Here is a 21,678-nt window from a genome sequence, read left to right on the forward strand (position 1 = left end):
TCTTTTACTGACTTGAGACATAAGAGAATAGCCTCCCCATACAGGTGACAATCCTACAGCTGTCGACTGTACACTAAAGCTGACAACTTTCTGCATTAGCCACGATCAGTGTAGTCACCGTGCATAGGTTTAACCCCTTAGATGCTGCTGTCAGTAGAGACTACATTATAGAAATTAACAGTCTGGGGTCTTCCTCTTCCTATCTCCATCGGCACCCTGAGATCATGATTGTGTGGTCCTGATGTTTACCATGGCAATTTATGACCAAATAACGCCCTTAGATTCTGCCGGCTGTAGTAATCTGTTAAGAAGTTAGCGACCTTTTAGGTGGTCAAAATACAATTTTTCATTTCTGTCATGTCACTTAGCATTAGTTCCTGAAAATCACCTGAAGGGTTAATAAACTACCTGACGGCAGTTTTCAATACCTCAAGGGGTGCTGTTTTTTAAAATGCTATCACTTTTCAAGGTTTTCCAATATATAGGACCCCTAAAGTCACTTCAAACCATGATATGTCTCAAAAAAAAAAGGGAAAATTTCCTTAAGGCCTGTCCCACACGTCCAGATAATTCCGGTACCGGAATTATCTGTGTCCGTGTGCTTACGTAGCACATCAGTGTGGCACACGTGCAGCCGACTGAGGACCACACGGACCGCGCAGGAGACAGCGCTACAGTTAAGCGCTGTCCCCTGCGTGCGGTACTGAAGCTGGTATTCATCCCTTCTTCCCAGCAGTGTTCGCTGGAGAGAAGGAATGAATAATCTTTTTTTTTTTTTTTTTACTCTTTCCCCTTAAAAATAAAGTTTGTGCGTCCCCCTCCCGCCTCCCATCCCCTGTGCGCCCCCCCCCCCCTCGCGCTTGCCAGGAACTACTCACCGACACCCAGCTCCAGCGATGTCTCCTCTCAGCGCCGGCAGCAGGCCCTGCGTGAGCGGTCATGTGGTCCCGCTCATTACAGTGAGGAATATGCGCATATTCCTCACTGTAATGAGCGTGACCGCTCACACCGCACAGGCTGCAGCCGCTGAGAGGAGACATCGCTGGAGCTGGGTATCGGTGAGTATTTCCTGGCAAGCGGGGGGTGGGGGTGGGGGCACGGGGGAGGGGATGCACAAACTTTATTTTTAAGGGGAAAGAAAAGAAAAAAAAGAAAAAAATTATTCATTCCTTCTCTCCAGCGAACACTGCTGGGAAGAAGGGATGAATACCGGCTTCAGTACCGCATGCAGGGGGGACAGCGCTTACTGTAGTGCTGTCTCCACGGCACACGAACTGCGCACGGACAGCATCCGTGTGCGGTACGTGTTTTACACGGACCTATTGACTTTAATGGGTCCGTGTGATCTGTGCATTCCCACAAACACTGACATGTCTCCGTGTTTTTCAAACGGACACACGGTCCGTGAAAACACGCTGACATGTGCAGAGACACATTGATTTTAATGTGTCTACGTGAGTCAGTGTCTCCGGTACATGAGGAAACTGTCACCACACGTACCGGAGCCACTGATGTGTGAAACCGGCCTAAAAAGAATAGAAATTATTTCACATTTTCAACCTCCTAAAATGCTAACAAAATAAAACATTCTACAAATGGTGCTGATGTAAAGAGCAGACATGTGGGAAATGTTTTTTCATAATGTGTTTGTGTGGTGGGACTATCTGGACTAAAGGGATAATCATTCAAAGTTTGAAAATTGCAATTTTTTTTTCTACTATGTTATGTGTGTATGTATATATGTGTGTGTATATATATGTATATATGTATATATATATATATATATATATATATATATATATATATATATATATATATATATATATATATATATATATATATATATATATATATATATATATATATATATAATTTTTTTTTTTTTTTTTTTCTTTTTTAAATCTTTAGTGGGAATTAACCGTTTCCCAATATGACGTACAGTTATTTATGTCGGGTCCCTGACTTGGATGCGGGCTCACAAGTCGAGCCCGCATCTTTCCTGGTTGATACCTGAACTATTCAGCCATCATCTAACGGCCGTGGGCTCCGCTCTGCTTGCGGTTGTTGACACATCAAATGCCGCAGTCAATCTTTGACAGAGGCATTTAACACATGCCTACAAGGGGAGGTTACGCCTCTGTGATGTGATCGCAGGGTGCCATGGGTTGATTTGACAGCCAGGGGGATCTTATGACAATTCTTCTGCATTTAGCTGGCTTTCATAGGAGACAGTTATTTTTTTGCTTTACATAGCAGTGCTAATGCATGAAGGGGTTGTAGTTTGAGGAAACCACTTGTTATAATGGTTGTGTTGATACTTTTAAATTGTTCCTGTTTTGGTTTATTGCAAACACCATAAAGGTTTCAGTTTTGCTAATAAACCTATTTTGCAATTGGGGTTGAATCCTTTTGACCAACAGTGCTTTAAAATAAAACCTATTTAAAAATTCAGCACAATGTCTTACAACTTTTTTTTTATTTTTTTTTTAATTATTATTGCAGAGATTCATCCAATATTTGGCATCGCGAAACACCCTATTTAATCTTAGCAACTTTTTGGACAAAAGCGGATCACATGGTAAGGACATGTATGTGTATATATCTATCTGTTGTAGCTAAGGGTTTGGTTCGGGGGGTGGCAAAACTTGTTATTGGGCCTCTAACCATGTAAGCCTGATTACAAATATAGTGGCACACCCTAAGGGTATGTGCACACGTATCTGTGAGGGCTGCGGATTTTTCCGCAGCGGATTTGATAAATCCGCAGTGCAAAACCGCTGCGTTTTTTCCTGCCTGACCGCTCATGTGACCGCGACATCATTGAAGGTCCTTCATTCACCGCATTCTAAGGAACGGAGGGAGACGCTAGCAGCGGTGACAGCCAGGGCCCGTCCGAGGGTGAGTATATCAATGTTTTTGATTTTTATTCTTTATTTTTTACATGAATATGGATCTTAGGGCCTGAAGGAGAGACTCCTCTCCTCCAGACCCTGGGAACCACACGCCGAAATGCAGGATCGCTCCCTGCACACGTCGTACCCGGCGTATAGGACGACCCCCGACTTTTGGGACAATTTTTTTGGGGTCAAAAAGTCGTCTTATACGCCGGAAAATACGGTAAGTACAATACTTGCCTCTCCTCTTCGTTCCCTGCTGCCCCAGTATCCGGAACTTGTCTTTCGAAGCGCCGCACATCTCAGCGTAGTGACGTCATTGAAGACGTTGAGGAAAAATGACGATGGAGGAAAAATGACGATGCTCCCTCCTCAATCATTGCTTTCAACTATATCGGCTCATAGGCCCCATAGTCTCTCCCTGCTCTGCATCAGAGTTTAACTGTATCAGCGTGGGGGGGTAGAAGGTGCCCACCCAAAAGTCTGAGAGAGACAAATCTGTAAGTGACCTGAGATGGATTTTCTGAAGTATCAGAATCCAGATTGTCACATTTTGCATTGAAAGCCATTTTTTTTCTTTGCGGTTTCTTCTGCTCCATGTAGTTGTGGTATTCAAACCCCCTTCCATGTACCCTGTACTGCGCTCACATGTAGTACTACATGCCGTACTATATTGTCCATTCACACTATTTTACAGGAAATATAAACATTTTGCTTTGTGACTTGTTAGGATTTTTCACAGCGGGTTGTTCCTAGGGAAAATGGGAGCTGGATAATGTTTGAGGCCGCCCATAATGTTTTCCGTCAGCTGTAGACAAATAGGATTTGTAACAATGACCTGCTGAAACTACTTTTAGCTTCTAAGCAGGAATGTTTTTGCAGTGCGTTTCCATGATAATAGCCCTGACCTCTTGGCAGTGTAGTAAGGGTACCGTCACACAGTGCAATTTTCATCACTACGACGGTACGATCCGTGACGCTCCAGCGTCGTAACAATATCGCTCCAGCGTCGTAGACTGCTGTCACACTTTGCAATCTACGACGCTGGAGCGATAATTTCATGACGTATGTGCGATGTAGAAGCCGTTGGTTACTATGCGCACATCGTATACGATATATGTTACACCATGCAATCATGCCGCCACAGCGGGACACTAGACGACGAAAGAAAGTTTCAAACGATCTGCTACGACGTACGATTCTCAGCGGGGTCCCTGATCGCAGGAGCGTGTCAGACACTGCGATCTCGTAACTATATCGCTCGAACGTCACGAATCGTGCCGTCGTAGCGATCAAAATTGCACTGTGTGACGGTACCCGAAGTGACAGCAATTTTAGGGATGCCATTCCCTTACAGGATCTGCTGTGAGGAATACACAACTGAGCATAGCCTTATATTTCATGGATCAAAATTCCCTTGTTTGTCTGTATGTCATAGACCTTATGCCATAGACCTCCACTAGCAAATCTTATAAGAAAATTCGACATAATTACTGTTATTTTATTTGCAATCTGTTCACTACAAAGCTGCAGAAGAGAATATCAGAAATGCAAACTTTGTAGTTTTTTTTTTTTTTGCAATAGGGCGACTGTTATAATGAATGTCAGTTCAAACCTCTGAAAAAAGCGACATTGCTGAGCACATGTTTAGTCTTTTGTTACTTCTAAATAACATTGTTCATTCTTTGGGCTGCTTCATGTAGTTTAAATGAGACGAAAAAAAGCCAGTTCAGGAAAATTATTTTTATTATTATTATTATTTTTGCGCCACTTACCGTATTTTTCGGACTATGACACACCCAGGTTTTAGAGGTGGAAAATAGGGAAAAAAATATTTGAAGCAAAAAAAAAATGTGGTAAAATTTAATAACCTACTATTATATGTGGTGGTGGTGTTATATATAATAGTATGTTATTACGTTGGAAGCTGCGGGTAGAAGATGGCGCTGCGGGACCAGTGTGGTGTCTGTAAAGTACTATAAGAAGACGCTGGAGGGTGAGTATAAGAATGGGAGCACAGGGCTTATATTTAAAGCACCACTCCAGAGCTGAAAAATAACACTGGAGTGCTGCTTTAAGATCCCATTGGGAGAACTACAACTCCCAGCATGTCCTGCAGATCTTATGGCATGCTGGGAGTTCTAGTTCACCACAGGAGTTGTAGAGTGCTTTATTGTGTGTTGTAAAGACTAACCTTTTAATTGTGGCAGCCAGCCACGCTGTGGTGAGGTAAAAGCATCCTATGACTGCACACAGAGAGCCCTCCCTCATGTTGCCTCTCCACAGCACAGGTCATAAGAGGAAGCCTGCAGATTCTAGTGGGGAATCTGAAGGACCTGTGATCACATCAGAAGAGGGAGGGCTCTGTGCTGCCATGTAATGCTCCAGCCCGCCCACTTCATGACATCACACAGGTCCTTATGCCTCAGCATCCAGCACAGCCCAGGCAGGTATGCAGCGATCTTGTCTCCTCCAGCCCCTGCTGCTGCCCCCTCCTCCACTGGACATACATCTCCCCAGCTGTTGCAGGAATCCAGCACTGGGGAAACCATGTGTGTTTCAGTGAAGGACTATTCATGTGCTGCTCACTGCTCAGCTGACAGGTGGGCAGGGAAGCGGCTAATGAATATTCACTGCACTTTAATCATAGGGACCAGTGGTTTCCCCAGTGCTAGATTCTGGCAGCAGGGACATTTTTCTGCCTCCTGCAAGTGGGATCAGAGTGTGATTCCACTCATGCTACCTCCCCTCCCCCCACGTTACATTCCGACCATAAGACGCATCCACACTTTCCTCACAAATTTGGAGGAAAAAAAAGTGCGTCTTATGGTCAAAAAAATACGGTATTCCATGACGCTTTACAAGTGAAAAGGGGTATATATAATCAAAACAAGTACAGTAATCATGAACAAAACAAGTCATCGACTGGTACAGGAGGAGAGAAGACCCTGCCCATTGGGGCTCAGTCTACAAGGCATTGCTGAGGATACAAAAGGTGAGGGCAGAGCTGGTCGTGCAATGGTTGAGGGAATGAGGGTTCTTGTTCTTCTTGGAAGAGGTAGTTCTTCAGGTTCCTTTTGAAGGTTTCCATGGTAGGCGAGAGTCAGATATGTTTGGGTAGGGTGGATGCACGGGAAAAATCTTGTACGTGTTTGTGGTAAGAGGAGAGAATGGGATCTTGTGAGTATCAGAGGTTGCATTCAGGTAAGTATTGGGAGACTAGGTCACAGATGGAGGAGACAGGTTGTGGATGGCTTTGTATGTCATGGTTAGGGTTTTGAACATGAGTCTCTGGGCAATGGTGAGCCAGTGAAGGGATAGGCAGAGAGAAGAGGCGGGGAATAGCAGGCGGGACAGGTGGATTAGGGGTGCGAGAGTGGTAAAAGGGAGGCCACCGAGCAGGAGGTTCCAGTAGTCCATTGGGAGATGAGGGCATGCACATTTTTGTTTTTTGCAGATTCTTGGTTAAGAACTGTACGGATCCAGGAAATATTTTTGAATTTGAGTCGTGGAGAAGTGGAAAGGGCTTGGATATGTGGTTTAAAGGAGAGCGAAAATGCCTACTCTATTGTTGGGCTGCAAGTATGGAGACTGTTGTGAATTCTGTGGTCAAGCTCCCTCCTGTGGTCATGAGTGGTACTGCGGCTGGTTCTGTCTATGAGCTTCCTCTGGTGGATGTGAGTGGGGCTGCGGCTTCTGAGATTCCTTCCTCAGGTGACGAGGTTAAGTCGTTAGGTGCTGCTCTATTTAACTCCACCTAGTTCTTTGTTCCTGGCCTCCAGTCAATGTTCCAGTATTGGTCTTGCTCTCTCCTGGATCGTTCTTGTGGCCTGTCTTCACTGCATAAGCTAAGTTCTGCTTGTGTTACTTTTGTTTGCTATTTTTTCTGTCCAGCTTGCTATATTGGGTTTTCTTGCTTGCTGGAAGCTCTGGGACGCAGAGGGAGCACCTCCGTACCGTTAGTCGGTGCGGAGGGTCTTTTTGCGCCCTCTGCGTGGTTGTTAGTAGGTTTTTGTGTTGACCGCAAAGCTATCTTTCCTATCCTCGGTCTATTCAGTAAGTCGGGCCTCACTTTGCTAAAATCTATTTCATCTCTGTGTTTGTATTTTCATCTTTACTCACAGTCATTATATGTGGGGGGCTGCCTTTTCCTTTGGGGAATTTCTCTGAGGCAAGGTAGGCTTATTTTTCTATCTTCAGGGCTAGCTAGTTTCTCAGGCTGTGCCCGAGGCGCCTAGGTCTGGTCAGGAGCACTCCACGGCTACCTCTAGTGTGGTGTGATAGGATTAGGGATTGCGGTCAGCAGAGTTCCCACGTCTCAGAGCTCGTCCTATGTTATTAGTAACTATCAGGTCACTTGGTGTGCTCTTAACCACCAGGTCTATTGTGGTTCTGAATCACCAGTTCATAACAGGAGACTATTGGCATAGAAATGTAATTATGAACAGCCACCTCAGTATATAGAAGAAAATTATACCAAACAGGATCTCAACTATAATATCATGTAAACTATCCTAAAATCATAAACCTTTATTAATTGAACCCATACATTGGTTCACACCACATAATAGACAAAAATATCCAAAAACCAAATACTGTGCTCAAACATTGAATTTAAAAATGGGGTATACTACGCATCCCTAGTGAGCACTACACTCACACCTGCCTGGCTGTGCGGGTTGGCACCCTATAGGGAAACGTTGTGGCGCCCCCACTCCACGGTGGCTGTCCCTGGATGTCCTGATACACCCTATAATAGTCACGGGACGCCCACTACCCACAACCTAGGAACCACTGCAGGCTATACAAAGATGCTCCTACACTAAAGGAATACTAGATCCCCATACATAAAAACAAGTATAAAGAACACAGAGGGCAAACAAGCAGTAGTGTGCTATAGAGGGAGTCTTTTTGGGGCACAATCTTTCATCGGTTCATTATATCCATTATGGCTGATTATACCAATTATGACTGAACCGACTATAAAGTGTCACCCAGAGATACATATTTTTGTCTATTATGTGGTGTGAACCAATGTATGGGTTCAATTAATAAAGGTTTATGATTTTAGGATTGTTTACATGATATTATATATGAACAGCCACCTCCCAAGAGATCAGGAGAGATGCATCTAGGTCAGGGGTGGATTAAGGGTAGCCAGGGCCCCGGGCTGTTCAGACACTGTGGGCCCCCCTGGTCATGTGACGGGGGTCATGATATACCCGAACCAGATTATTCCAGAAAAATGGCCGGGCCCTACTCTACTGTAACCTATTAAATATTTGTTAAAATCTGCAATACAATTTAGGTATATTTTGACCAATAATATCACATACAAGGAACAAATACCACCGCACCATGTCAAGACCACATATTACCACCGCTTGGTGACCAAATAGCACATACAAGGTACAAATACCACAACACCATTTCCAGACCACATATTACCACCACATAGTGACTGAATACTACAATACTGATCAGTAATAAAAAAAAAAAAACCACAATACTATCACCATAAGTGCCAGTATTCACAGGAGATCTGTACTTAGTATGCAGTGTCTGTGTAGAGGTAATACAGAGATCACTGGTGGTATTATACACAGGAGCTCTGTATATAATGTATAGGTAATACAGTGATCACTGGTGACATTATACACAGGACCTCTGTATATAGTATACAGTGTATAGTGTCAGTGTATAGGTAACACTGACTCACCAGTGACGTCTCTAGGTGAAGTCCTTCATCTTTCATCCAGCACAGACCGCCATAATTTCTTCCAGCCAGGACTCGTTTCTGCAGGAAATAACAGTTATCTCGAGCTCCGCTTGTAGAACACATTACTTAATTTTTCACAACTTCTACATTACAACACGAAGAAAAAAAGGCGATATAGTGTCACTCTGCACAGTAACAGGACCGCCCCCCCATTTAAAACAGTATACTCAAAAAATAAAATAAATACATCACTGCAGTAATAATATCCCTTAATTAGCCCCTATGGTAATAATATTCCCCACCCTGGCCCCGTGTATCTCATTCCTGGCTCCTGCAATATGTGCGCGCATCCTGCCCTCTTGAGTATCCATTCTACACCATATGATCTCCACATCCTGCCCCATCTGTCTCCATCCTGTCCCATGACAGTGTGTTCAACAATCTGCCCCAGTGTGGCCAGCATATTACCCCCAGTGTGTCCAGCATATTACCTCCACACAGTGTATCCAGCAATCTGCCCCAGTATGTCCAGCATTGCCCCCAGTGTGTCCTGTCCAGCAATATGCCCCAGTATGTCCAGCAGTCTGCCCCAGTGTGTCCAGCAATCATCTGCCCCAGACTGTGTCCTCCAGCATTGCCCCAGTCAGTGTCTCCAGCAATCATCTGCCCCAGACTGTGTCCTCCAGCATTGCCCCAGTCAGTGTCTCCAGCAATTATCTGCCCCAGACTGTCCTCCAGCATTGCCCCAGTGTCTCCTGCATTGCAGTGTGTCCAGCAATCATCTGCCCCAGACTGTGTCCTCCAGCATTGCCCCAGTGTGTCCAGCAAATGCAAACTGTGTCCTCCAGCATTGCCCCCCCCAGTGTCTCCTGCATTGCCCCCCCCAGTGTCTCCTGCATTGCCCCCCCAGTGTCTCCAGCAAATGCAAACTGTGTCCTCCAGCATTGCCCCCCCCAGTGTCTCCTGCATTGCCCCCCCCAGTGACTCCTGCATTGCCCCGCCAGTGTCTCCTGCATTGCCCCGCCAGTGTCTCCTGCATTGCCCCGCCAGTGTCTCCTGCATTGCCCCGCCAGTGTCTCCTGCATTGCCCCGCCAGTGTCTCCTGCATTGCCCCGCCAGTGTCTCCTGCATTGCCCCCCCCAGTGACTCCTGCATTGCCCCCCCCAGTGACTCCTGCATTGCCCCCCCCAGTGTCTCCTGCATTGCCCCGCCAGTGTCTCCTGCATTGCCCCGCCAGTGTCTCCTGCATTGCCCCGCCAGTGTCTCCTGCATTGCCCCGCCAGTGTCTCCTGCATTGCCCCGCCAGTGTCTCCTGCATTGCCCCGCCAGTGTCTCCTGCATTGCCCCGCCAGTGTCTCCTGCATTGCCCCGCCAGTGTCTCCTGCATTGCCCCGCCAGTGTCTCCTGCATTGCCCCGCCAGTGTCTCCTGCATTGCCCCGCCAGTGTCTCCTGCATTGCCCCGCCAGTGTCTCCTGCATTGCCCCGCCAGTGTCTCCTGCATTGCCCCGCCAGTGTCTCCTGCATTGCCCCGCCAGTGTCTCCTGCATTGCCCCGCCAGTGTCTCCTGCATTGCCCCGCCAGTGTCTCCTGCATTGCCCCGCCAGTGTCTCCTGCATTGCCCCGCCAGTGTCTCCTGCATTGCCCCGCCAGTGTCTCCTGCATTGCCCCGCCAGTGTCTCCTGCATTGCCCCGCCAGTGTCTCCTGCATTGCCCCGCCAGTGTCTCCTGCATTGCCCCGCCAGTGTCTCCTGCATTGCCCCGCCAGTGTCTCCTGCATTGCCCCGCCAGTGTCTCCTGCATTGCCCCGCCAGTGTCTCCTGCATTGCCCCGCCAGTGTCTCCTGCATTGCCCCGCCAGTGTCTCCTGCATTGCCCCGCCAGTGTCTCCTGCATTGCCCCGCCAGTGTCTCCTGCATTGCCCCGCCAGTGTCTCCTGCATTGCCCCGCCAGTGTCTCCTGCATTGCCCCGCCAGTGTCTCCTGCATTGCCCCGCCAGTGTCTCCTGCATTGCCCCGCCAGTGTCTCCTGCATTGCCCCGCCAGTGTCTCCTGCATTGCCCCGCCAGTGTCTCCTGCATTGCCCCGCCAGTGTCTCCTGCATTGCCCCGCCAGTGTCTCCTGCATTGCCCCGCCAGTGTCTCCTGCATTGCCCCCGCCAGTGTCTCCTGCTTTGCCCCCCCAGTGTCTCCTGCATTGCCCCCCCAGTGTCTCCTGCATTGCCCCCCCAGTGTCTCCTGCATTGCCCCCCCAGTGTCTCCTGCATTGCCCCCCCAGTGTCTCCTGCATTGCCCCCCCAGTGTCTCCTGCATTGCCCCCCCAGTGTCTCCTGCATTGCCCCCCCAGTGTTTCCTGCATTGCCCCCCCCAGTGTTTCCTGCATTCCCCCCCCAGTGTTTCCTGCATTCCCCCGCCAGTGTCTCCTGCATTCCCCCGCCAGTGTCTCCTGCATTGCCCCCCCAGTGTCTCCTGCATTGCCCCCCCAGTGTCTCCTGCATTGCCCCCCCAGTGTCTCCTGCATTGCCCCCCCAGTGTCTCCTGCATTGCCCCCCCAGTGTCTCCTGCATTGCCCCCCCAGTGTCTCCTGCATTGCCCCCCCAGTGTGTCCAGCAAATGCAAACTGTGTCCTCCAGCATTGCCCCCCCCAGTGTCTCCTGCATTGCCCCCCCCCAGTGTCTCCTGCATTGCCCCCCCAGTGTCTCCAGCAAATGCAAACTGTTCTCCAGCATTGCCCCCCCAGTGACTCCTGCATTGCCCCCCCAGTGACTCCTGCATTGCCCCCCCAGTGTCTCCTGCATTGCCCCCCCAGTGTCTCCTGCATTGCCCCCCCAGTGTCTCCTGCATTGCCCCCCCAGTGTCTCCTGCATTGCCCCCCCAGTGTCTCCTGCATTGCCCCCCCCAGTGTCTCCTGCATTGCCCCCCCCAGTGTCTCCTGCACTGCCCCCCCAGTGTCTCCAGCAAATGCAAACTGTCCTCCTGCATTGCCCCCCCAGTGTCTCCTGCATTGCCCCCCCAGTGTCTCCTGCATTGTCCCCCCAGTGTCTCCAGCAAATGCAAACTGTCCTCCTGCATTGCCCCCCCAGTGCCTCCTGCATTGCCCCCCCAGTGCCCCCCCAGTGCCTCCTGCATTGCCCCCCCAGTGTCTCCTGCATTGTCCCCCCAGTGTCTCCAGCAAATGCAAACTGTCCTCCTGCATTCCCCCCCAGTGCCTCCTGCATTGCCCCCCCAGTGCCTCCTGCATTGCCCCCCCAGTGTCTCCTGCATTGTCCCCCCAGTGTCTCCAGCAAATGCAAACTGTCCTCCAGCATTGCCCCCCCAGTGTCTCCTGCATTGCCCCCCCCAGTGTCTCCTGCATTGCCCCCCCAGTGTCTCCTGCATTGCCCCCCAGTGTGTCCAGCAATACTAGCAAATGCAATCATTTGAGGCCCCCAGTCCCGACTGTGTCCTCGTCCAGCATCATTGCCCCCCCAGACCCAGTGTGTCCAGAAATCAGACTGCCCCAGTCTGTGTCCTCCTGCTCCCAGCAGTCTGCCCCTGGCGCCCCCATCCCCAGTGTCCGACTCCTCTGCTCCGCCTCCACCGTTATAATTATATCTCCAGGTTATAAAAAAAAAACCGCGATCCAGGCGGTGAGCTCCCTCCAGCAGCGCGCACTCGCCAGCGACTGACAATGACGTCAGACGCCGGCGACGTGTGTGCTGCGCTGCGCCTGCGGCCGACGGCTGTTGTTAACTATTGCCGTGCGGGCGCCCGCACGGCAATAGGAAACCGCCGCAGGCAGCGCCGCTAGGGGCCCGATGAGCAGATGAGACGGGGCCCGATGCGGGCCCCCTCTCTCTGTCCACCGGGTCCGGGGGGGCTCCCCGGCACGGCATGGCAGTGGGAGTGATGGCACGCAGGGGCACGGCGGGCGGCCGCACGGGCCCGGCACATAAATCAGGACTCAGGAGGAGGGAACGCGTCGGCAACACCAATCTGACGCGGGCGGCTGGTGGGTCACGGCCGGGGGTGCCACTGTGTCACTGACTCACTGTGCTGTCATATGATACGCATAATGCCCTGATGATGGCGGCGGCCGGCGGGCAATCTGTGCGGTAGCCCAGGGCCCCCCCACACCACTGGGCCCTGGGCTACCGCCCAGATTGACCCTCTTATAATCCGCCCCTGATCTGGGTGCCTTATCTGTGTATACAGATGTGACCTGCTTTAACTTGTTTCTAAATCTGACATCCTGAGATTTATGGCGTGGGATGTGGAGCAAAGGCTTTCCTGTAAAGTTGAAAAAAAAAAAAAAGCGCTATGCAGTATGAAGGTGTGTGTGTGTGTGTGTGTATATGTGTATGTGTGTGTATATGTATATATATATATATATATATATATATATATATATATATATATATATATATATATATATATATATATATATATATATATATATACATATACATACATATATATATATATATATATATATATATATATATATATATATATATATATATATATATATATATATATATATATATATATACACATATACATATACATATATATATATACGTATATGTATATATATATATATATATGTATATATGTATATGTATATATATATATATATATATATATATATATATATGTATATATATATGTATATGTATATATATATATGTATATATATATATATGTATATATATGTATATATATATATATATATATATATATATATATATATATATATATATATATATATATATGTATATATATATATGTATATGTATATATATGTATGTGTATATATATATATATGTATATATATATATATATGTATGTATGTGTGTATATAATATATATCGTATACGCCAACCCCCCCCCCCCAAATTTTGCCACCAAATCCTGGGAAAACTTAATGACTCGAGTATAAGCCTAGGGTGGGAAATGCAGCAGCTACCGGTAAATGTCAAAAGTAAAAATAGGTACCAATAAAAGTAAAATTAATTGAGACATCAGTAGGTTAAGTGTTTTTGAATATCCATATTGAATCAGGAGCCCCATATAATGCTCCATAAAGTTCATGATGGCCCCATAAGATGCTCCATATTAAAATATGCCCCATATAATCCTGCATAAAGGTTAATGATGGCCCCATATAGTGCTGCACAAACATTGATTATGGCCCCATATAGTGCTGCACAAATGTTATGGCCCCATGAGATGCTCCATACAGACACTTGTCCCATTTGCTGTTGCTGTGATTAAAAATAAAAATCACATACCCACCTCTCCGTCGCTCAGGCCCCCGGCACTTTAAAGGGAAGGTGCCATCAAAAAATTTTTTTTTTCAGAAATTGTAAAAATGTAAAGAATTAATTATTACATTTTCTTAAATATTATAATTTGTTTATAATTTAGTAAAATATGAAAAATAATTTAAATAGTTTTGGAATTTACACTGTTAAACACTAGGGGGAGCAGCTGCTGAAATTTCAGAAAAGCCTAGTGTACAAATAGCTCACATTACAGCACTGCAGTAATTATGGGCGGAGTCTGCTGACGTGTGTGATGTCTCCTCTCCTCCCCTTCTGGGTGTTTGCTAAGGGATTAGAGAGGATGATATTCAGGAACCCAGTGAGCAGCCATTTTGTTGGTGACTGCAGAGTATGGTCAGTATTTTACATCAGTATTTGTAAGCCAAAACCAGGAGTGGAACAAATAGAGGAAAAGTAAAATCGAAACATATGTACCACTTCTCTGTTTATCACCCACTCCTGGTTTTGGCTTGCAAATACTGAGGTAAAATACTGACCAAATACTGATAGTGTGAAGGCAGCCTTATACTGACAAGTAGACAGTCACCGAGGATGGCAGGCAGCAAGAATTCTGGGAGATATGTGGTGGAGGGAGCAGGGTGACAGCAGCACAGAGTATTTCAGGAGAGCAGTGTGCTGGTCTATGGGGGCCCCCTGTTCGGTGTGCGGAGCTGCCAGGGATTGTACATAGAGCGCTGTCTTTTATACACATGGATGGACCGTCTGTTTGTCTGCTCCACAGAAATCCAGGAAACATTTCTGCGGATTGATGGCCAGGTCTGATCCAGACTTTGCATACAGACCCCATTCCCCTCCTCAGATCCTGTCTTCTCCATCCTGTCCTGGCGATGTGTGAAAGCGAGGCGACAGGCGCAGTCTGGGGTGACGCTGGGAAGGAAATGTAGCCATATAGTAACGATAAAAATGAGACCCCTCTCTTCAGCTACCTCACCAGCCTTCCCCTGACGGCACCTAACTGGAGGTCATGCTGTTCCCTCTATTGCCCCAGACCCGCGTGCAGGTGCTCAGCCAGAACCACCATAGAATGGGTCCGCTTTCTGAAGATAATACTGCCATAGTGTTCTCACATAATACCGCCATATAGATCACACATAATACCGCCAGTGTTCTCACATACCGCCATATAGATCACACATAATACCGCCAGTGTTCTCACATACCGCCATATAGATCACACAATACCGCCAGTGTTCTCACATACCACCATATGCTTCTCACATAATACCGCCAGTGTTCTCACATACCACCATATGCTTCTCACATAATACCGCCATATAGATCACCCATAATGCCGCCACATAGATCTCACATGTATTGTAAATACTCGGCCAGAATAAAGTCCTTTATTAATCTTTTTTAAACCATACCGAACGCATAATCCTCGACTCCCTCATCTCCCACAACAAAAATAATAAACCAAAATGGGGAAAGACACGCAAGGGGGAGAGGAGTGCATAGGAGAGGATTAGATACTGACTGCTGAGCCGTGTATCTAATCCTGTCCTGTGTGATACTGTGCTGCGCCATGTATCTAATCCTATCCTGTGTGATACTGTACACAGGACAGGATTAGCTACACAGGACTGGATTAGCTACACAGGACAGAGGTAGCAGTGGTAGATGGTATATAGAGGCAGGCAGCAGTGGTAGATGGTATATAGAGGCAGGCAGCAGTGGTATGTAGGGGGTATATAGGGGCTGGTAGCAGTGGTAGGTGGTATATAGGGGCTGGTAGCAGTGGTAGGTGGTATATAGAGGCAGGTAGCAGTGGTATATAGGAGCAGGTAGCAGTGGTATATAGGGGTAGGTAGTAGTGGTATATAGGGGCTTGTAGCAGTGGTATATAGGGGCTGGTAGCAGTGGTAGGTGGTATATAGGGGTAGGTAGCAGTGGTATATAGGGGTAGGTAGCAGTGGTATATAGGGGTAGGTAGCAGTGGTATTTAGGGGCTGGTAGCAGTGGTATATAGGGGCTGGTAGCAGTGGTATATAGGGGCTGGTAGCAGTGGTATATAGGGGCAGGTAGCAGTGGTATATAGGGGCAGGTAGCAGTGGTATATAGGGGCAGGTAGCAGTGGTATATAGGGGCAGGTAGCAGTGGTATATAGGGGCAGGTAGCAGTGGTATATAAGGGCAGGTAGCAGTGGTATATAGGGGCAGGTAGCAGTGGTAGATGCATAAGAAAATAAATACTCTGTACCTTACCTTCAGTCCTCTCCCAGGAAGTGCTGAATCCTGTTCAGGGCAGAGCAGTGTGACGATCTCTCTGCTCTGAACAAGGTCGGCAGTGAGCAGTGATTGCAGCCTGTGCTGTAATAATAAGTACAGGCTGCAATCACAGCTCGTGGCTGCAGATACTCACCCCGACCCTCGCTCCCAGCAGCAGCTTCTCCCTGGCAGCTCCTGCTATGATCGCACACACTGAGCTGTGTGTGCGATGAGAGAGAAAAATAAAAAACAAAATGGCCACGATCTCCTCTCACAGCTGTGACGTTGCAGCTCAGTGGGCGTGCCCAGGTCACAGCTGAGAGGCAGGAGAAGCGGCCTCAATGAAAGATGCGGTCGGGTCCCACCGTTGGCTCCTATGCCCATGGCTGCCGTAAGTGAGGAGTGCAAGTGTCGTGCCCAGACACACACACCCACACTAATGAAAATGGCGGCCTCCAGTGGCAAAAGTAAAAATGAATAAATAAAAAAGTATGAAAGTAGTACATTTACTTTTGTATTAAAAATAATTGATTATATAATCAATAATTATTAATACAAAAACTAAAATCACGGCACCCTCCCTTTAAATATTCACCTGCTCCTCGTTCTGGCACCGTTCCATCTTCAGCGTCTTCTGCACTGACGTTCAGGCAGAGGGCGTGCACTATCCACGTCATTGCGCCCTCTGATCTGAGCGTCACTGCTGAAGACGGAGCGGCGCCCAGAACGGGGAGCAGGTGAATATCGCGCAGCGCTCCCCTCCCCGTTATACTCACCTACTCCTGGCGCGATCACTGCAGGTCCCTGCTTCCCCGGCGTTGCAGCTTCTTCCTGTACTGAGCGGTCACAGTTACCGCTCATTACAGTAATGAATACGTTATCATCTCGCGAGACCGCAATGCATGGACCGAACCGTCGCGAGGAGCGGGAAAGGCCTGGGCTGGATCCGGGGGCCGACAGAAGGTGAGTATATAATTTTTTTTATTATTATTTTTAACATTAGATCTTTTTACTACTGATGCTGCATAGGCAGTATCAATAGTAAAAAGTTGGTCACACAGGGTTAATAGCAGCGTTAACGAAGTGCGTTACACCACGGCATAATGGCATTCAAGAGAATGCTAAGAGAGTGCAAAGCAGTCATCAAAGCAAAAGGTGGCTACATTGAAGAACCTAGAATATAAGACATATTTTCAGTTGTTTCACACTTGTTTGTTAAGTATATAATTCCACATGTGTTAATTCTTAGTTTTGATGCCTTCAGTGTGAATGTACAATTTTCATAGTCATGAAAATACAGAAAAATCTTTAAATGAGGTGTGTCCAAACTTTTGGTCTGTACTGGATAGATAGATAGAAATACACTCAAAAAAATAAAGGGAACACTAAAATCCCACATCCTAGATATCACTGAATGAAATATTCCAGTTGTAAATCTTTATTCATTACATAGTGGAATGTGTTGAGAACAATAAAACCTAAAAATGATCAACGTAAATCACAACTAATATCCCACGGAGGTCTGTAGTTGGCATGATGCTCAAAATCAAAGTGGAAAATGAAGTTACAGGCTGATCCAACTACAGTGGAAATGCCTCAAGACAAGGAAATGATGCTGCTCAGTAGTGTGTGTAGCCTCCACGTGCCTGTATGATCTCCCGACAATGCCTGGGCATGCCAAACCGGTCACGCCGAAGGATGTTGCAGGCAGCAGATCGCTCTCCACAGCGTCACCAGACTCTGTTACGTCTGTCACGTGCTCAGTGTAAACCTGCTTTCATCTGAAGAGCACAGGGTGCCAGTGGCGAATTTGCCAATCCTTGTGTTTTGTGGCAAATGCCAAGCGTCCTGCACTGTGAGCACAACCCCCATCTGTGGTAGTCTGACACTCAGACCATCCTCATGGAGTCGGTTTCTAACCATTTGTGCAGACACATGCACATTTGTGGCTTGCTGGGGGTCATTTTGCAGGGCTCAGGCAGTGCTCCTCCTGTTCCTCCTTGCACAAAGGCTGAGGTAGCAGTCCTGCTGCTGGGTTGTTGCCCTCCTACGGCCCCCTCCAGGTCTTCTGGTAGCGCCTCTACGCTGACACACAGCAAGCCTTCTTGCCACATCTCGCATTGATGTGCCATCCTGGATGAGCTGCACTACCTGAACCACTTGTGTTGGTTGTAGAGTCCATCTCATGCTTCCCCGAGTGTGAAAGTGAGTCACCCGTCAGGGCATTGGGGATGCTCTGTACTGGGTCCGGTCGCAATTAAAGGGGTGGTCACGGTGACAGCGACCCGGTCCGTGGCCCTGGGCGCCCAAGTAAAAGGGACAATCTTTAAAGGGGTTGTGAAAATAATGAAAGTTCGTGATGCCATCTGTGGTTCTCAGAGGTGACCACTGCTGCTTAAAGGGGTCCTCTGGAGGCAATGGTGCTGCAGCACAGATGTTGTCGCTTCCCTCAGGTTTTGAGGGGTCCCCAGGGCTCCCGATGTATTTGGCAGGGATAGTGAAGGCCGGCAAATAAATGGAGCACAATAAAAGGGTTGCAGACTTTACCTGGTTTACTGGTGTTTAGCCGCCTCAGTCCAGGGTACCGGCAACAGGTAAAGATGGAGTCCAGGCAGCCCAAAGACAGGTGGAAATCCCCTTGACAGGTTAGTTTGGGAGCCTTCCACTATGCGCTGGTCTGCAGTCCCTTGCTGCCTTTAGCTCTCTAACAAGGTCCTCTTTCTTCCCTGTTCAAGGACAGTACCTGCACAGTAGGCAACTTGAGCCGTCTCTTTGGGGTCTCTGTCCACATGACTCTGGACTCTGATAACTGCTGTACCTCAGGTATTATGTGGGCAAGTCCCTTTGTTTCCTGCCCTTTGGTTCTGCCACGGGACCTGTAGTTCCTGACGACTTCGGGCTCCCAATGCCCGGTTTCTGCGCTCAGCTTAGAGAGGCCCAGTTGCAGGCCTCTTCTAGCTCCTTCACTGTCTGCTCCTAACTGTTAACTGTAACTGCCTAGCAACTGATTCCTCCTCCCGACCAGAGAGCAGCTCCCCTCAAGTCTGATGTAGAGGTCCCCCTTCTGGCCCGGAGTCAGAACAGTGTTTTATGTGTTGAATATCTGTCAAATGGATTCCTCCTGTCTCCGTGCATGGCATTACCCTCCCTGAGTGGAAGGCAATATCACTGTGGTACCTGAACTCCTGGGGTGCCACAAAAGCACAACCAACATTCAAAAGTGACCAAAATATCAGCCAGAATGCATTGGTATTGAGATGTGGTCTGTGGTCCCCACCTGCAAAACCACTCCTTTTATTGAGTGTGTCTTGACAATTGGCAATAGTTTCCAATTGAGATATATAATACATACTGCATATATGTGTAAATATACAGCATATGTATGTATGTGTGTACACACACACACACACACACGCACACGCACACACACACTATTTCATATGGATCATGACAAGTGAGGGGAAATAAAAAAAAAAAAAAAAAAAATAGCCCCATTCTCTTTGATGAAACTCTGAACAATTTTTTTATGTGAACTTACTGTAATGGCAATACCAGACAGTAGTTACTTTTCTACACAGTGAATACGACAAAAGAAAATTGCAAGAAGTACGGTTTCTTTTGTTTTTAGTTTGTTCATCTTCCTCAAAAAAAAAAAAAATATGAAAACTAAATAAATGTGCTATTGATATAGCCGCACTAATTTGATTAAGATAATACTTAATTTGTGCACTCACTCGCGCTTCTTGTTGAACAGAAGCCAGGCATATCTATGGCCGCTGATTGTCTTGATGATCTTTAAGTTGACCGGTAAATGATTTTTTTTACTCTTCAAGTCTTTGTAATAGGATCACATTAAAATTCTGTATTTTATCTACTGTATAATTGTCTAAGGGTTACTTTCGTCTGTCTGTCTGTCACGGATATTTATTGGTCGTGGCCTCTGTCTATCATGGAAATCCAAGTCGCTGATTGGTCGCCGCAAAACAGCCACGACCAATCAGCAACGGGCACAGTCGGGAAGAAAATGGCCGCTCCATACTCCCCGCAGTCAGTGGCCGACGCCCGCTCCATACTCCCCGCAGTCAGTGTCCCCGGCGCCCGCTCCATACTCTCCTCCGGTCACTGCTAACACAGGGTTAATGCCGGCGGTAACGGACCGCGTTATGCCGCGGGTAACGCATTCCGTTACCGCCGCTATTAACCCTGTGTCCCCAACCTTTTACTATTGATGCTGCCTATGCGGCATCAATAGTAAAAAAAAAAAAAGTAATGTTAAAAATAGTAAAAGAAACCTGCTATACTCACCCTCCGTTGTCCGCTGAGGCGCTCGCGCCTGCCGCCATCTTCCTTTCCCTGCGATGCTTTGCGAAATTACCCAGAAGACCTAGTGGTCTCGCGAGACCGCTAAGTCATATGGGTAATTTTGCAAAGCATCCTGGGAACGCAAGATGGCGGCAGCCGCGTACCCATCTGCACAGCGCCGTTGGATCCCAGGAGGCGGAGAGACAGGACGCTGAGGAGCAGCAACCAGAATGGTGAGTATGTTAAACTACAAGGGGCGCTCGGATCGTTAGGTGAGTATATTTATTTTTTTATTTTTTTTAACCTGTGACATACGTGGCTGGGCAATATACTACGTCACTGGGCAATATACTACGTGGCTCTGTGCTGTATACTACAAGGCTGGGCAGTATACTACGTCGCTGTGCAATATACAAGTAAAGAAGCTGCGGAGACACCATCACGTGTTTCTCGACGCAAGCAGTGAATAGCCAGGCCTTTCCCCGGGAAGGAACAACCACGGGAAGGGCAGCATCCTATGAAGGAAAGCCACCTATGCCAAGCATGGTATCCATCCACAGACAGCTGTTACGGGGTTTTTGCCCCTCATCAGTGTGGAGTAGGAATCTGGCTATTAGGAGCAGTGCCTAGTAAAAAGGCTATAAAGGCACAGATGATTGGCCTCGGGGAGACCAAAACATCCAACACCGCGGAGACACCATCACGTGTTTCTCAACGCAGTGATTCCAGAACACTGCCCCCATCCCTTATGGGACATATGCAGATGCAAGTAAAGAAGCTGCGGAGGCACCATCACGTGTTTCTCGACGCAAGCAGTGAATAGCCAGGCCTTTCCCCGGGAAGGAACAACCACGGGAAGGGCAGCATCCTATGAAGGAAAGCCACCTATGCCAAGCATGGTATCCATCCACAGACAGCTGTTTCGGGGTTTTTGCCCCTCATCAGTGTGGAGTAGGAATCTGGCTATTAGGAGCAGTGCCTAGTAAAAAGGCTATAAAGGCACAGCTGTCTGTGGATGGATACCATGCTTGGCATAGGTGGCTTTCCTTCATAGGATGCTGCCCTTCCCGTGGTTGTTCCTTCCCGGGGAAAGGCCTGGCTATTCACTGCTTGCGTCGAGAAACACGTGATGGTGTCTCCGCAGCTTCTTTACTTGCATCTGCATATTTCCCATAAGGGATGGGGGCAGTGTTCTGGAATCACTGCGTTGAGAAACACGTGATGGTGTCTCCGC

At 47.6% G+C, this 21,678-nt stretch overlaps 1 protein-coding gene across 2 annotated transcripts in view; it reads left to right on the plus strand.

Annotated features, from left to right (window-relative positions):
• SNAP91 (synaptosome associated protein 91) overlaps window positions 1-21,678 on the plus strand; it is a 182,533-nt gene that overhangs the window by 48,805 nt on the left and 112,050 nt on the right. For both annotated transcript variants that reach the window (XM_069726428.1, XM_069726429.1), the window contains exon 4: window positions 2,503-2,578. In XM_069726428.1, coding sequence (XP_069582529.1) covers window positions 2,503-2,578 — 76 coding nt within the window. The remainder of the gene's footprint in view (window positions 1-2,502; window positions 2,579-21,678) is intronic.

The sequence above is a fragment of the Ranitomeya imitator genome, chromosome 5, assembly GCF_032444005.1.
Source record: "Ranitomeya imitator isolate aRanImi1 chromosome 5, aRanImi1.pri, whole genome shotgun sequence".
NCBI classification, from domain to species: Eukaryota; Metazoa; Chordata; class Amphibia; order Anura; family Dendrobatidae; genus Ranitomeya; species Ranitomeya imitator.